The sequence below is a fragment of the Metarhizium acridum genome, assembly GCF_019434415.1.
Source record: "Metarhizium acridum strain ARSEF 324 chromosome Unknown scaffold_574, whole genome shotgun sequence".
NCBI lineage: Eukaryota > Fungi > Ascomycota > Sordariomycetes > Hypocreales > Clavicipitaceae > Metarhizium > Metarhizium acridum.
In genome coordinates, this window is record NW_027094044.1 from 1,298,121 (window position 1) to 1,314,385 (window position 16,265).

Consider the following 16,265-nt stretch of genomic DNA (forward strand, 5'->3'; position numbering starts at 1 on the left):
CTATTTGTGAGCGATGTGCGCAAGTTAGTGGGCACTGCAGCCCCGTGAAGCAATTTCATCAAACTAGGGCCATTATATACAACACTGCACATTCGACACAGCAGATGCGTGCAATTCGTTCATCCTTAGAGTCCGGCCACCTTGCCCAGTGCTAGGCTCAGTGCTTGCCCAGCATCTTGAGGTCTTTCAAGATATTGGCGTCATTCTTGCCCGCGGTCGCCAGCACCCCGACCAGCGCTGTCAGCAACGGCTCGAGCGCCACGCCGAGGGCAACGGGGCTCAGCGTGCTGCTGAGCTGCGTATTCCGCGAGCAGCCGCCGGGGACCGCGCCGGCAAAGGCATCCTTGACGAACTGGAGGGTGTCGAGGATGGCGACGACCTCGGTGGTGACGTGTCCGCCGTTGGCAAACGTGGTGAACTTGACGTTGGCGCCGTAGCCGCACCACGTGTCAACCAGGGCAGAGGCATTTGCGTATGGGACAACCTCGTCATTGCTGGCGTGGTAGACGAACACGGGCGCGCTGGGCGTCTCGTTTTTGTGGACGCCCATGGTGTTTTGCTGCAGAACCGCCACGACGTCCGGGTGGTGCAGGAGGCCGGGGCCGAGGCTCTGGATGCCGGTGGACAGCACCGACTGCTCCGGGAAGGCGATGAGGTTGGCGACGGCGCAGTTGGCGTTGGCGAACTTGAGCACGTCTCGGCCGCGCGGCGTGACGATGCTTTCGACGAGGGCGCCCAGCTGCGCGCCGTACGCGCTTGGTTTCGTCAGGCCGTTGATGGCGCCGGGCAGGAAGCCGCTGAACAGGGTGTTGTCGATGAATGTCAGGATGCCCGTTAGGTTGGCCGGCGTGCCGCCTTGCACCCAGCCCTTCACTGTCAGCTCTGGGGCATACGTCGGTTGCAGGGAGGCCGCCCAGCCGGTCGCGATGGCGCCGCCAGAGTACCCGACGCCGACAATCATGGGGGTGGACGTGGAGAAGTGCAGCGTGTTTTCGAAATTCACCACTGCTCGCATGCCGTCTAGGACGCCCATGCCCTCGAGTCGGCCGGGGCTGAAGGCCGTATCGGGCCCTTCATAGTCTGGTGACGCCACGATGTAGCCGGAGAGCAGGTAGGTCTGCAACAGGAGAAACTCGGCTGACGAAATCAGGTCAACCCGCAGGGCACCCAGTTGGTAGCTGTAGCTGGGGTTGCAAATGGAGGCCGAGCTGTCGTATGCCGTGTGGAACGAGACGAAGCGGTCCGTCTTGGGGAAGAGAGGCTTAAAGATTGTCGTCACTGTGGCAATGGGCGAGCCGTCGATGGCTGTTGTGCGATAGAGGAGTTGCCATGTTTCCACCGGGTCTGGGATGAGTCCGAAAAAGGACGATATAACAAGGCGTTGGCGTAGAATGGTGCCGGGCGCTTTGGATTCGAAGCCCGTAGGCGGCTTATAGAAGGGATCTATGCTTGGGGGAAGAGCTCGTGGCTGGTTCAACGCCCGACTTGAGACGAGAGGGAGGCTGACGGCGACTAGGCCGAGGAAGCGCAACAGCGAAATCAAGAGGATGCGGGACATGGTGACGGTGGCTGCTGAGAGGGATGATCAGAACCCCAGTCAAGGTTCGTCTGAGATACAAGGTTTGAAAGAACAAGACGTTATTTGGGGTCCATGGGAGCAGGCCATGAATCAAGACATTCCAAAGAGGACACAACATTAATATATCTATACATGTATATATAACTCCCCGCTCTCCGTATAAAGCGTCGCTTGCCTGGGTGTCATCCATTACGGTCTTGGCTCCTCCTCACTCGGATACTTGCGAAGCTCTGCTCTGTCGCATCTGAAATGCCACTGCTATTCTCGTACCTAGACACCATGGTTACATCTCTAGTCAACCCGAGAGCTGGTGCCAGCCTAAAGTTTTGAACAGTACAACCCTACGTGGCAAGTTGTCTAGGACAAGCAGGCGTTGGACGACGTCGACCAACGCCGGCGCTGGAAAATCACTGTGTAGCTGATAATACATGGTTATCCCCTTGATCCGCTACTGCAGCTTTGGTGTGCTTCTATCCCGTTTTGCAACCCACCAGTTGACTAGTCGACTAGTCTAGGAAGAGACTGGTGTGTCTGAGCGACAGGTGGAACCAGGAACGGCCTGGGAAGAAGAAGCTGGGCAAGCAAATCCGGGGACGAAACCCTGGGGAAGAAATCTTGGAGAGTGTCGGCAGCCGAGGCGGGGGAATGGTGAGACACATGATGCTCTTCCTGCCGTATGGTTAGACAGGACAATGTAGTCGTTTCATCGTATGCTCACCACGCTAGCATGGACATGCGCTGTGATGCAGGTCTAATCCCACCTCAATCTCCCCCTTCCCATCGGGATGCCCCAAGGCCCGTTAACCCTAACCTCCAGTAAAACTCATCGGAGAACTCGGCGCCTCAAGGCCCGAGTCTTACCAGCTTCGCCTGCGGGTGATTTGTCTTCACATGCTCAATGGCCAGCTGTATCGCCCGTGACCCAAACCCATTCCCTGATGGCAGTGACTCAGTGAGCAATTATAAAGCGCCATAAAGTCTGGTGTCATTCTTCCGGGCCCCAGATGGACGTGATGAGAAATTCGACGTACGTGTCTTCGGTGTAGATGCCCCGCGCCCATGCGCCCTCAGAGTAGTAGGGGACGGGAGGGCCATAAGGCCTGTCTTTTATTTTCGGAGGGCGATGACTGCAGATTTGGTTACGGGTATAGAGGTGGCCGTTTTGCGAGCATCCTGTGTCGCCTGTTGTTGGAGGATACGGACAATGATGTTGGTTCGGGGGAAAAGAGATGGCGTAGGGAGACCTTGAGCATGATTGCACATTGAGGTCGTTCATTTCCGAGGCTGAAGTTGAGGGCGCGCCGATGCTGGAAAGTCAACAGCCCATTCTTGGTTATTTTCGAATATCGCCATTCATTGCAAAGGGCGTCCAGTTCTCTCGCCCGGCACAGTCAATGGCGAGGAAAGATGAAGCAGGATGGTCAATTCCCTCCGCCATTACTCATAGTCAAGCCATTTGGATGGACAAGTGATATATGCAACTGAGAGCCAGCAAGACCACAATGTGTGGTACTTTGAAAAAGTCATGCTGAGCCTACCGCTTGTTTTATTCGCACACTTGGACGACATCTGGGGCCTTCCCGCGCTGGGACACAGACGACGTCTTCTTGCACCTGCGGAACTCGCCATTGCTTCAGTTAAGCCCCTCCCGGTCCAAGCATTAAATAAAACTGAATTAAGCTTGACTGTCGCCGCAACTAACAACCGCCTGTCCTTGCCATTCATGCGTTTCCACGACAGCGGACCTGCAGTTGGAGCTTTACGCAGCAACTCAGCTCAACTCCGGGTTGGGCTTCCCGAACGTACAAATCGTCGTGAAAGCCGACTTAACGCCGGGTAGATTGCCCAATCTGCCCACTCAGCCGCTCGGTCCCGAAAGTACTATGCTGTCTGGTCAGCTTTGTCCTGAACCGTGCGGTGCTGCATACTGCTGTCTCGGAAACTTGCCGAGAGGTTCTTTCCTCATCGGAGCGAAATGCACCACACACATGGAAGAAAACTCCATTAGCCAAAGACAGTCCGCACATTGCGGGGTGAACTATGACCGCACAAAAAATCCCTGATGGTCTACGGAGACGATAGAAGACTTCGCTTGCGTCTTTTGGCCCTGATGCCTGTAGATAAGTGGACATTTCTACACCAAATATTCAGGATACACGGTGTACAACAGCATTTTCTTTGCAACGGGGACAACCACCTACCTCCATTCGCTCCTCATAGGCATGGAATCATCTGATAAGATTTGGTCAAGGTGGTATTTCCAACTTGTTCCCGCACTATTTGCCAGTTTTGGCATCCCCCGAGGATATCCAGCATCCGGATCAGGACCATCATCTCTTGGCGTTTTCGAGTTTCGTGACGCTCGTCCCGAATCACCAATTACATTTCATTCTGCATCTTCTTCCTTGTTTGGTTATGGAAATCTTCTCCACCGTTCACGGCTAATCGGCAGCAGAAAGAATACAACACCATGCTGCAATTTCGTTCCCAAGGGGGGCTACGCTTTCTTGGTCCACCTGCAGTGTCCACCCTGCCAGCCGGAGTGGAACGAGGCATATGCTTACTCTGCAGTTGTTTCTTCTGTGATAAAAGATGGAAAATCTCATCTTATCTGATCATCAGATTGCCATCTTGGGCACGTTGGAAGAGCGACATTCTTGTGCGGCATCGCCATACCAGACCTCAACATGGATCCCAAAGCCATCGATACTTTGACCGTCGATGCATCACAAAATAACAAAGACGCCGAGAACAACTCCAAGCAACTCGACGGCAAGTGGGCAGCTGTTCTTGTTCCTTCTGACGCAAGGGTACTGACTTGTTTCAAAAGACCGTGCATCGGATAGCGATGTTCTCTCGGCCGCCGGCGTCGACATGAGCGGCGACGACCCGAATCTACCTTGTCTCACTCTGAGGATGTGGTTTATCGGTATAGGCTTTTGCATCATCGGAAGCGGAGTAAATACCCTCTACACCTTTCGGTTCCCATCCGTCTCCTTGTCTCAATCGGCGATCCAGTTCTTGGCCTATCCGGTAGGCAAAGCCTGGGAGCTCGTGGTGCCAGACTGGGGCATCACAGTATTCGGCACACGCCACAGCTTGAACCCGTGTCGGTTCAACCACAAGGTAAGCGCTCGATAATGTATACGGTACGATAGACAGTACAAGACCCGCTGAGCAAGTATTCTAGGAGAACATCTTGATCTATATTCTTGCCAACTTGAGCTACATGACGCGTCTTAGTGCCGATGTTTTGACGGAACAACGAGTCTTTTACGGACTCGAGGCAGGTTGGGGCTTTGAGTTGATGATCACACTGGCCACCATTCTGTTTGGCTTTGGCTTTGCTGGTCTCGCCCGTTCCCTCGTCGTAGAGCCGCCTGAGTTGGTCTGGCCTGGGGTTTTAGGCAATACTGCTCTCAACTCCGCCCTGCATGGAGGGAATAGCAAACAAAACGTTTCGAGGTAAGTCGTCTAACGTAAGTTAATACCATAAATCCCCGACTTATAGTCCGTGTCGTCTAGTCACGCCTGTACTTGGAGGTCGACGCGATACAAGTTCTTTCTGTGGACCTTTACTGCCGGGTTTGTCTGGTACTGGTTTCCCGACCTGATCTTTCCTGCTCTTGGCTATTTCACTTGGATTTGCTGGATTGCGCCAAAGAACGCAGTCGTCAACCAAGTTTTTGGCATGAAGAGTGGAATGGGGCTGCTCCCATTTACCTTTGACTGTAAGCACTGACGTTTGGACCCTTAGTCCATGGTAGAGCTCCATCAAGGGTACTAACATGCTGAAATAGGGAGTCAAATATCGTACATCGGCTCGCCCCTCATTGTTCCAACCTGGGTCATCTTCAATATCCTTGCGGCTGTCGTTTTTTGGATATGGATCATAACGCCGGCATTATATTACTCCAACACGTGGCTGTCAGCTTACCTCCCTTTGCAAAGCAACTCAATATTTGACAATAGCGCCAAGGTGTACAATGTGTCAAGGGTGATAAATGCCAAGAATGGGTTCACCTTTGATGAGGCCAAGTTTGCTGCTTACTCGGACGTATGTTCTGTGCTGCCTTCACTTATATCAAAGCTGAACTGACTTACACCACATGTAGATCCGATTGCCCGTAACATATGCGTTGAACAAGTTCGGCCTCGCTTTTGCAACATTTGCGTCCCTTTTCACATGGTTGTTTCTCGAAAAGCGACGGGAGCTTGGCGGCCTTGTGCGGCAAGTCCGAGAAACAAAATTGTGGCCGAATCGAGCCTCTGATACACATGGAGAAAAAAGTGCTCGGCAAGACTGGTCTTCGCGTTATCCACAAGCACCTTTGTGGTGGTACGGCGCTGCCACTCTTCTCGGATTGTTCTTTGCCATGTTTTCTTGTGAATACTACGCCGTACAACTGCGGTGGTACGGCGCAATTCTAGCATTTGTAATATCCGCTGTTTTCTTCATCCCGGTGCGTGAATCGATTGTATTGAAATGCATTTCTGGGACTCAAATCTAACAAAAGAAAACAGATTGCTTGGGTATTCGCAACCACAAATACAAGAATTAGCATTGAGCTCTTCTGCCGCCTGGTTGCTGGATATCTTTGGGAAGGGAAAGTCCTTGCTAACATCTGGTTTTTCTCCCTCGGATCTATATCCACTACCAAAGGTCTTGCCTTTGCGCAAGATCTTAAGCTCGGAATTTACTGCAATGCAAGTATCACTATATCTCGTTCGATTCTTGAGCGAAGCAGCTGACAGAAAGGGCAGATCCCCCCCCGCCACTTGTTCCTCGTACAGGCGGTGGGCTTGGTTGTTGGTACTGTTTCTCAAGTCGCGGTGATAAACTGGGCTCTTAACCATATACCCAACATTTGCACCTTCAAAGCGGCTAATGGGTTCACTTGCCCATTTTCTCGCACTCATTTCAACACCAGTATGGTATGGGGGGCCGTTGGGCCTCGCAAGTTTTTTGCCCCTGGAGCGTCGTATCGGCCTCTTCTCTGGTTCTTCCTGCTTGGATTTCTTCTACCAATTGCTGTATACGGCCTACGACGCGTATTTCCGAATGCTAAATGGTTGCGCCGCGTACATGTGCCGTTATTCCTCGGCGGGATGGGATACATTCCCCCAGCCTCAGGCACGAACTATGGTGCTTGGGTTGTCGTGGGACTCCTTTTCGGCCTCTTGGTAAAGAGGAACTACAAGACCTGGTGGAATAAATACAACTTTGTTCTTAGTGCAGCGCTGGACTGCTCGACGGCCATTGCAGGCATCTTGATCTTCTTTGCCGTGATATATACAGGGGCATCGAAAGACTTCTCATGGTGGGGTACGACGGTGCATACGGTAAGGCGACCCCTGGAATTTGGACTCGAAGTTTTGATGCTGACCAAACGCAAGAACACGTGTGACTGGAAGGCATGTCGATACTTGAAGCTTGCCAAGGGGGCCAAAATGCCGTGAGATCGGTGGCAGGTAGCTTAATAAGATGACCAGGAAAGTAATCAAGTGTTGAGACAAGTGCGGCGGAATTTGAGACTTTCGAGTAAAGTGCTGGGATTCGCCAGAGCTAGTGATATTAGTATTAGGACTGTCATAATAAAACACTGCCAGGTGACCTTGATTGCGCTTGCTTGCTCAGCTGCCTCTGGGACTGATGGTGCAAGAATACCATGACATGCCTGGCGTGGACCGTCTCATGCTTCGTTGAGACAACTACCGATCGAGACTGCTCCGCATCATAGACATCATCACACGCGCTTGAGCTCCGTGATTGGTTCTTTTTTTCCCGCGTATTTTGGATGATCATGTTACAGCTGAATCGCCAACAGCCACTCGGGAGTCGGTATAGCCTGGCAACTCGAAGCGAGTCTTGTTCACACCCACTGTAGAGATCAAGTGGTGCATTCTGGTCTGTGTGGACGCGGCAGGGGGGAAGCGGCCCGGCACGGCCCGGCCAACGCTGACCTTGCTTGTACTTCGTCGTACGAAGTCAGGGGTGTATTCGGTAGACTGTAGAGAATTGATGATGGAGGAACTATCCGGTGTGATGAGAATTGCCAGGTGAACAAGCCCCAGAGTGATGGCAGGTTGAAGACATGACCAGGTGAATACGTGTAGGTACCGAGGTACTTTTACGCATCGTCCGAGACCATTGTCATGTGAAGTCTAGTCTATTGTCATGTCTACAATAGGAAAGAACTGACCCAGAGCCCTTGCCGCGGGGCCCGCACAGGCAGCTCCAACCTTGATGGTGTTTTTTTCTGCGATTTGCCAACCAATTTCACGCGGTAACACCATTGCACGAACAAAGAAAACCACAGCATCCAAAATCCTTGCTATCGTCCCAAGCCTTGGATCATCAGCTCAGCATCCTGTCCAACAGTCTATGTTTGTGTCTCATCGCACTGTTGAGCTCTGGTGCGACTGTTTATAGTCCCAGCAACGGCGTGACTGCAATTATTCAAACAGCCCCAGTCCAGCATCCATTTCCAGATCACGATCTTGCATTGTGGTCAATGCAAATCTTTCTGAACGACCATATTAAGTCCTCATCACCACGAACCACTCACGCACAGCCATGGTCCAAATGTTCCGGGGTGCCTTTGCCCAGTCGTTCTTCATCCCGAAGCCAGTTCTTACAGAAGATAATCTGCCGGACCAAAGTGGAAAGGTACATATAGTAACTGGAGGGTATGCTGGCATTGGGAAGGAGCTGAGCACTATCCTTTATCAACATAATGCTGTCGTTTATATTGCTGGAAGAAATGAGAAAAAGGCAGCGACTGCCATTGAAGAAATTAAGGCGCAACACCCAGACTCTCAGGGCAGACTTGAATTTTTATCATTAGATCTCTCGGACTTGACCACTATCAAGCCAGCCTTGGAGGAATTCTCTGCACGGGAGAAGCGACTCGACGTACTAGTCAACAACGCTGGAGTCATGATGTGCCCCAAGGATGCTAAGGGGAAGCAGGGCCACGAGCTTCAACTAGCTACCAACTGCTTAGGACCATTTCTCTTCACCAAGGGTCTCGTTCCCGTCTTGAAAGAGACGGCTCTCGTTAGCCCACCAGGCTCAGTGCGCGTCATTTGGGCCAGCTCCATCACCGCCAATCTGCTGTCACCCGCCGGGGGCGTCAGGCTTGGTGAGGACGATGCACCGCAGACTACTTCGTCGCAGTCCACGAATTACGGCCAAACCAAAGCAGCCAATAACTTTTACGCCGCCGAGTTTAGTAGGCGGCATGGAGGTGATGGTATTTTGAGCGTCGCCTTCAACCCAGGCAACCTCGCCACCGAGCTCTCCCGCCATCTTGGACCAGTTGACTTATTGACTGCCAAGCTGATTAGCTACCCATCTCGGCTCGGTGCTTACACAGAGCTATATGCCGGTTGAAGCCCCGATATCAAGATGGAGGATGGTGGCATGTTTGTAATCCCGTGGGGTAGAAGGGGCAACGATATTCTACGAAACGATTTGCGAGAGGCAATTGAGGAGTCTGCAACTAATGACAAGTCTGCACCTAGACGACTCTGGGAATGGAGTGACAGGGAAACTGCGCAGTACGCGTAGGTGCGACCGATTCCTTGGATTTACACAAATTCCCCGCGACAACTGGTTGCTAAGGACCTTATTTGCGAATAAGTTTGGCCGGAATTGTAATGTTAAAAATTCCAGTAACGAATACTCGTACCACCAGGCACGCCTAACATTTTGACTTCAATTTAAACACATCCAATCAATGGTTCTCGTCCCGGCGTGACTAGCCCTGTGTGGATCTGGGTAATAACACGGAGTACGCTGAGGAGTTTGTTGGCACATAATATATGCAACTCGTCTGAGTATGCAATCATACATTATTTACCAAGCATACCGTCCTCTGCTGAATGTGCGTAATCACAATGGATTCGAAGCTGTCGCGTACAGCTTTTCAGACTGTTGTACACACACCGAGTCCTACCAGCCTACGAAGTACTTTATCCGTAAACCCCGAGAAACCCAACATCTACACCGGGTAGGGATACCAAACAGCTACGACATGCCCAGATCTGCACATGGCCAAGTCGAGTGTCAGACATGAACTCGAAGGTATAAGCTCAGTTTCATACCTACGTTTAGATACCGGCCATGCCCGGTAGCGAGGTTTGGACTAAACCGGACACCGAGACCCGCTTGTGGTTGATGATAATCAGTCCTTGGGATTTGTGCATAGGTCCTATAGATTGCTTTCATTATTGCACGTTTACCATGAGACCGTCTGTCTACTGGGAAATGATTTATGACCACCATCCATCAGCGCGAACATTATCCAGTCTACTAGGGAGAATTCTAGACGTCTAATCACAGACAGTCCATTCAACATACTTGGCCAAACCCGCAGGTAATACTACATTCCATCAGGAATGTGAGATAATTAAATAAACAGAATGATGTAATGAGGTGGTAGCATTATCACATGTAATACTAAAAGCACGGCTAATTAAGCGCTGACGGCGACGGCCGCAGATGACAATGGAGGCGCTTCTTGCTTCGCCTTTGTACCGTAAGAAGCAGACCGAATTGACGGCTCCAGAGGGAACACTTGATTCTCAGCAGTTACATTCCCATATACCCTATCCCAGGTACTCTGCAGGGCAGCAGGCGTGTCCCAATGCAACTCCTCGTCTCTCAACCACAGGCGGATAAGGTGGCGTCTGCATAGGAGTCAGAGGCGAATTCAAGCTTTTCCAGTGAGAATACGGGACGCTTACTGTTTTTCCGGAGAGTCGCGGAACCCTCCCCTGGCATGAAAAATACTCAAGTTATTGACAAACTGAATGTCGCCGGGGCGAAACTCGAGAGCCAGTGCGTGCTTCTCCGCCGTGAAGTGCACCGCATCAAGGGCCTCGGCCTGCGCCTCCGTGATGGCCGGGATGTTGGCACTGCGCGGCAGGCCCCAGTAGCCTGTGAATGACCGTCGAGCATACTGAATAACGACGCGCTCGGGGTGGTTGTTCTCAGCAGGCTGGTAGTACAAGAGCGGTCGAGACAGATATCCCGGCGGGCCAGTCTTGCCAAATCTGCAATCACATGAGAAACCAGACTCTTCCTGAGGATTCACCCCCGATATTTCCACAGTAGGGCAGGGGAGGAACTTACCCATCGACATCCCAGGGCTCGGCCAGCGTTCGGATCAAATCTGGCCTTGTGGCTGCCAACTCGTTGTACACGGTCCAACTGCTGGACAGAAAGCTCTCGCCGCCTTCGGCCGCCGCAGCCAGGGCAAACAGGGCAATCACATCGCCTGCGTCCGTATGGAAGACCTGCTTCTCAGTTGTGTACGCGGGGGACCCGATGCTCTTGGCGTCGGCGTGGGTAGACAGGTCCTTGACGTGCGCGAGAACGACATCGGCCGGGCGGCCATTGTACTCGTGGTCCTGCCGCCCTCGAATGTTGGCCACATGAGAGGCGATGCCTGCGTAAATGATGATGTTTTCCTCTCTGGTGTACTTGTCGATGGGAATGCCACGAATGACTTTGAATCCGTGGCCGTTGTGCACGTCGGCGGAAATGGATCGCAGGCGAGGATGGAGTTTGGGCAGGGGGAAGGTGAGTTGGCTGATCTCGCCGAGCGGCTTGTTCAGACCTGCTTTGCGTCAGAGGACGCACACGGTTTCTGCTTTCAGACCATTTTAACTCTTACTTTTGAAGTAATCTAGGGCTTCTTGAATCTCTTTGAGTTCAGACTGGTTCAACTCGTAGGACCAGTCGTACTCGTCTGTGACTGTGGCCCCGGTCCATGCCAAGCTGGACTCTAGCTTTTGCGGAAACCCGTCAGGAAGAGTGCGATCGATTTTCTCAGTCTCTTGGCGTCTCTTGATGCGCTCTTGGTACGTGTCCCAGTTGGGCGTGTACGCAATGTCAGGTTGTCCCAGAGGACCTGTTCTGCTGGCTGTCGTCGCCGCCATTTCCCGCAATGAGTATTTTACTGTGGTGACTTAGCCCGCGGCGATTATTTGCAGCTCACAAAGACAATATTTACATGTTTCGCGCTTGTTGGGGACGGACGGAACTTATTAGTGTACGGATCATCATGCCGCGCATGTCTGCCCATCCACACTCCTCCAATGGCGAGATGCGGTGGTGCAATGTCGCAACCGATAGTCGGATAGTCCATGTGTTTTCGTGACAGCATCCACCAATGGCTGGCTACGTATTCCAAACGGGCAATCGCCTAGCATTCGACAATGCAACCTATGTATGCTGTTATCATGCAGTCTACCTAAGTATGCCACGTGTATTTGCAACCACTACGAGGTGCCAGTGCAAGGGTGCTCTTGCGTGATTACGAGAAACGATGAGGAAAAGCGCCGCGGGGGGAGGTAGCAAAGGCTAAAAGGGAGGGAGTTGAGCTTAATTTTGTCTCAGACGATGTCTATCAAAGGGCGCGTTTTATACATTACACTCTTCTGCTCTGCATATTGTCCCGGACGGTCTCTTGAAAGCGCAAAACACCATGGGCCTCCGGTTCTGGGAGACGTCCAGCTCGACGCCGGTCCCGCCGCCGGGTGAGGCTGCCGGCGGCGCATACGCATCCGATAGCTCATCGGACATTGTGTATGACGGAGACCTTGCATTTACGCGCGTAAAAGGAGGGAACGGCTCCGAGGCCACCTACCAAGAAGCTGCTGGTGCTCCGGTCGAGAGAGACTCCCCCCTAGGATACCATGTGGGATGGGCGACCATCATCTTTCTCAATGTTAATCAGATGATTGGCACTGGAATCTTCTCAACGCGTCAGTCGCCCCGTTGAACCCGCCATCTCTTTGGTCAAAACCACACTAACGCGCCGCAGCTGGAAGCATTCTCAAGGCCACTGGCTCCGTCGGGCTGGCCTTGATATACTGGACCATTGGCGCCATCATGGCCTTTGCCGGCTTCGGAACCTACCTCGAACTGGCCAGCTATTTCCCCAACCGCAGTGGATCTGAAGTAGTTTACCTTGAGCAAGCATATCCCCGGCCGAAATACTTCTTCCCCATTGCGTTCGCCGTCCAGTCGGTCATACTGTCCTTCAGCAGCAGCAACGCCATCGTGCTGTCGCGATATGTCTGGCGGATTGCCGGGACAACACCGTCTGATTGGCAAATGAAGGGGGTTGCCATCGCGGCATATTCCCTCGCCGTCATTTGTACGTCTGCAAAGGCTGCCTTGACAACGCTTTGCACGCCACACTGCTAACATTCAGCAGGTGTCGTTGCGCACAACAAGTATTCCCTGTGGGCCGTCAATATACTGGGCATCCTGAAGATAATCACCCTCGTCTTCATTAGCATCACCGGCCTGGTCGTCCTCGGCGGCAACGTGTCCCGAGTGCCGAACCCCGGCGCCAACTTTGACAACGCATTCCAAGGTACCACCACCAACGGAAACGACTTGTCCACCGCGCTGGTCAGCATCGTCTTCGCATATAGCGGCTACTCCAACGCCTTCAACGTGGTCAACGAAATCAAGAACCCTATCCCGTCCATCAAAAAGCACGGCTTTGCCTCCGTCTTGATTGTGGCGATATTGTATATACTCTGCAACGTTGCCTACTTTGCCGCCGTGGACAAGGCCCAATTCGCAAAGTCCAAGGAAATCGCGGCCGGTGTGTTTTTCACGACGGTTTTCGGCACGGGGGCTGCTGAAACGGCGCTCAATGTGCTCGTTATGCTGAGCGCCTTTGGCAACCTCTTGGCCGTCTTGGTTGGCCAGTCTCGCATGATCCGCGAAATCGGTCGCCAGGGCGTGCTGCCATTTACCAGCTTCTGGGTGGCGACGAAGCCTTTCGGGACACCAATTGGCCCGTATCTGCTCAAATGGCTCATGACGTTTGTCATGATTGTGGCGCCGCCCGCTGGCGACGCGTTTCAGTTTGTTGTCAGTTTGAAGACGTACCCCGATGCCGTGTTTGGTTTGGCAATGGCCCTGGGTGTCTTTGTTATTCGACGGCGTCGAAGCCGCAACAAGCTGCCAAAATCGCAGTTTCGAGTTTGGGACGTGCTCTTGGTGTTTTACAACTTGGTCCAGGCGTTCCTCCTGGTGATGCCCTGGTGGCCGCCCAACGGAGGACCGTATGCTGGCGATGTGAGCTTTTGGTACGCTACGTACTGCGTAGTCGGCATTGGCGTGTAAGTTTTTGTCGACCCGAGAAGAGAATATCCGGGCATGTCTAACTTTGTTACAGCATCATTTTATGTGGATTGTACTATGTGGCGTGGATGTATGTCATCCCCAAGTGGAGGGGATATCGCGTTCGGACCGAGGTTACGCATGCTGAAGACGATAGCGTTCTCTCACATAGACTTGTCAAAGTGCCGCTTGCCGAGATAGGTCAATGGGATGCCGAGCATGATGAGTCTGGCAAGCTGAGGGCGAGGCGAGTCACCGTCAGAGATGAAAAAAGTGAGGGATTTGCTGTGTGACGTCGCCATGGTTTACAGTGTTTAGTGGTTTTATCCTAGTACCAAAGACACGAATGATGAGACAGCAGCACGTCCAACCACGTGGTACCATTACAAAATATCGATTTTGTCAATATTCTTGGTGTCAAATTAGCATATTAAGTTATAAATCCAAGGTACTACATACATCGCTTTGATATCCGCCAATGCAAGTAGCATATTATACAATGCCTCGCCGGCTCTTTCCTGTCAATCACCGACCCGTCTACGGTCCGTACTGTGTCCAATCCAGAGACTTCACGTCAGGGTAGCACTCGCTGTCGAGAGCGTACTCGTGGCTGGAGATGGAACCAGCAGGTAGGTCGTTTAGCTGAGTGCATTCGGGAACCAGGCGCACAGGAGCGCAGCCGTCAGGAATGTTTCGGTGAATCAAACCATCGTTACCAATGGTCGCCTCGGCCTGCTTGAGGATAACAAAGTACGTATCCCGGTAGTAGGGCAGGCTCTCGTTGCAGGCAACCCACGTCTCGGGGTACAGGAAGGCGTATGGCACGGGAAAGCGAGTAATGCCAATGCCGGCCAGTCCAGGACCAGCGTCCAGGTGAGCCGTCGAAACAGTCTGAGAGTTGGGGTCCTTGACCAGCTTGAGGCCCGAAGGGAAGAGAGGAGCGCCGCCGTCGGAGAGGACGTTGGACTGGCTGTACCTCTGCTCAGCCACGGTGCCATTCTGGTAGAAAATGCGGCCGGATCCAGTGCCTGCGCTCTGGCCGACGTGGGCAAGGCCGGCTCCGACGTGGATGCTGGAGACGTAGGTGTTGTGGACGGGAGGCTGGAAGTCCTTGGAAGGGTCGGTGACAGCCTTTGGAGGTAGATTTTGACGGGTAGTTGGGGACGACTTGTCGCTCGCCGAGGGGAGAGGCGGCGGTGAGGCCGATGAGGCTGAGGGCGGCGACGGAGATGAGCATCTTTTTGAGATGTTTTCTTGCGCGAGATGAGGATGGAGTTGAGTTGTGTGTTTGTATACCAGATGGCCGATGTGGCAAACAATGTCGATACTGGGCTGGTTTATATAGGAATCGAAGCTGACAGTCTCGTCGGACCTTAATCAACCTCGAGGAGGCACAAGCAAATGCAGCTCCATTGTGACTGGTGGATTAACGACAAGGCCGCGTCGACGAGCCTCTCGTCGAGGACCAGTTGACAGCTTCCAGTGCCGATAGAGCCGAAGCGAATGACACGGTAGCACAGACTTGCGCGCCGGCCGAATTTGCATCGTCAGATCCCCCATGTGAGGTTCGTCCACCCCTTTGGCGTGCGGATGACAGATCCATTCTCGATTGAAAAGAAAGGCCAGAGTCGTGTGCCAAGAACCCTCGTGCGCTCGGGTGGGTTACGTGGGGACAAGATACGACCGACATGTCGTCATACCTCGTCGTCTCTTGTCTCTTCCCCAGACAACTTTTGCACCTGGTGAGGTGAGGGTGCGGCCATCTTCTGAAGCCGTTTATCATCGAATTCAAGCCCACATGACGGTGTTCAAAGGGCAATTATACGTTCAACGTCCTTCCGTCCAGTGAGGCTTCGCAACATGTGCCCATTTTCAGCAACGGGGTGACCATGTCTCGCCATATTGACGTCGCAAATGTAACCCTACCCGGAATCAAGCCACTGCGTGGCAAGGAGCCCGCTCAACCGTTATCTGCAGCGCCATAAGAGACGCCTAAATCCGTCAATCATAATGGAACCGGATCTCCATCCTTTGGCATTATTGAAATAATTATGCCCAACACAGATGCGGCGTCGTGAAGATCATTTCCGTTGGCTCATAAATGACATGGGAGCAACTGCACCAACTAGAGCCGTGTAGCTTGAAGACGACAAATACAATCTGATCTTTGATGAATCCAAGAGAGAGTTCCCGGGCGGTCGCTATATTGCGGAGTGGACATATTCAGCAACATTTCACTACATGGAAAAAATTCCTCATCAATACATTCATTATACCTGAGTTGACATTTTGCCTGTAAAATCACCCGACGGCAACTCGGCTCAACTCAGCTTGCAAAGTTCTTAGCTTGTATTTTGTCCCTTGTCACCATGCATTCAGAATAACTGGTTTCGTGGTCTAGTTGGTCATGATTTCTCGCTAACACCGAGAAGGTCCCCGGTTCGAGCCCGGGCGAAACCACGTTTTTGTTTGGCACTTTTACAGTTTAGTTGCTACACCGCGTTTCCAAGAAGGCCGGCGTTCCGCTGTGCC

General features: G+C 52.6%; 6 protein-coding genes and 1 non-coding gene across 10 annotated transcripts; 4 read left to right on the forward strand and 3 right to left on the reverse strand.

The window, feature by feature from the left end:
* Window positions 1–157: 157 nt before the first annotated feature.
* J3458_020804 (uncharacterized protein) lies at window positions 158–1,558 on the reverse strand (the record flags this gene model as incomplete). Its single annotated transcript, XM_007813235.2, has 1 exon — window positions 158–1,558. One exon carries the CDS (start codon window positions 1,556–1,558, stop codon window positions 158–160), a length of 1,401 nt encoding a protein of 466 aa, XP_007811426.2.
* A 2,605-nt stretch (window positions 1,559–4,163) lies between these two features.
* Window positions 4,164–7,328, forward strand: J3458_020805 (uncharacterized protein). Of its 3 annotated transcripts, XM_066122247.1 has the most exons (9): window positions 4,164–4,351; window positions 4,410–4,705; window positions 4,770–5,044; window positions 5,105–5,310; window positions 5,380–5,636; window positions 5,695–6,042; window positions 6,104–6,286; window positions 6,344–6,922; window positions 6,977–7,328. In XM_066122247.1, the coding sequence occupies exons 1-9, from the start codon at window positions 4,267–4,269 to the stop codon at window positions 7,037–7,039; spliced, it is 2,292 nt and encodes a 763-aa protein (XP_065972874.1). In that variant the 5' UTR covers window positions 4,164–4,266; the 3' UTR covers window positions 7,040–7,328. The 3 variants fall into 3 exon arrangements, with proteins under 3 accessions (XP_065972874.1, XP_065972875.1, XP_007811427.2); XM_066122248.1 differs by having other exon boundaries at window positions 4,212–4,705; XM_007813236.2 differs by having other exon boundaries at window positions 4,212–4,705; window positions 6,104–7,204.
* Window positions 7,329–7,853: 525 nt separating this feature from the next.
* On the forward strand, window positions 7,854–9,394 carry J3458_020806 (uncharacterized protein). Its single transcript, XM_007813237.2, has one exon. The coding sequence runs from the start codon at window positions 8,157–8,159 to the stop codon at window positions 8,973–8,975; it is 819 nt and encodes a 272-aa protein (XP_007811428.2). The 5' UTR covers window positions 7,854–8,156; the 3' UTR covers window positions 8,976–9,394.
* A 323-nt stretch (window positions 9,395–9,717) lies between these two features.
* On the reverse strand, window positions 9,718–11,627 carry J3458_020807 (uncharacterized protein). Its single transcript, XM_007813238.2, has 4 exons — window positions 11,263–11,627; window positions 10,719–11,205; window positions 10,331–10,639; window positions 9,718–10,273 (listed from the first exon to the last, which is right to left on the reverse strand). Exons 1-4 carry the CDS (start codon window positions 11,525–11,527, stop codon window positions 10,060–10,062), a joined length of 1,275 nt encoding a protein of 424 aa, XP_007811429.2. The 5' UTR covers window positions 11,528–11,627; the 3' UTR covers window positions 9,718–10,059.
* J3458_020808 (uncharacterized protein) lies at window positions 11,609–14,142 on the forward strand. 2 transcript variants are annotated; one of them, XM_066122250.1, is made up of 3 exons: window positions 11,609–12,750; window positions 12,811–13,732; window positions 13,789–14,142. In XM_066122250.1, the coding sequence occupies exons 1-3, from the start codon at window positions 12,483–12,485 to the stop codon at window positions 14,024–14,026; spliced, it is 1,428 nt and encodes a 475-aa protein (XP_065972877.1). In that variant the 5' UTR covers window positions 11,609–12,482; the 3' UTR covers window positions 14,027–14,142. The 2 variants fall into 2 exon arrangements, with proteins under 2 accessions (XP_065972877.1, XP_065972876.1); XM_066122249.1 differs by having other exon boundaries at window positions 12,811–14,142.
* Window positions 14,143–14,270: 128 nt separating this feature from the next.
* Window positions 14,271–14,970, reverse strand: J3458_020809 (uncharacterized protein; the record flags this gene model as incomplete). The annotated part of the gene is made up of 2 exons (XM_066122251.1): window positions 14,271–14,864; window positions 14,902–14,970. The coding sequence occupies 2 exons, from the start codon at window positions 14,968–14,970 to the stop codon at window positions 14,271–14,273; spliced, it is 663 nt and encodes a 220-aa protein (XP_065972878.1).
* A 1,149-nt stretch (window positions 14,971–16,119) lies between these two features.
* Window positions 16,120–16,193, forward strand: J3458_020810. The gene has a single exon. It is a non-coding gene; the product is annotated as a tRNA-Val (tRNA).
* The last annotated feature ends 72 nt before the right edge of the window (window positions 16,194–16,265 follow it).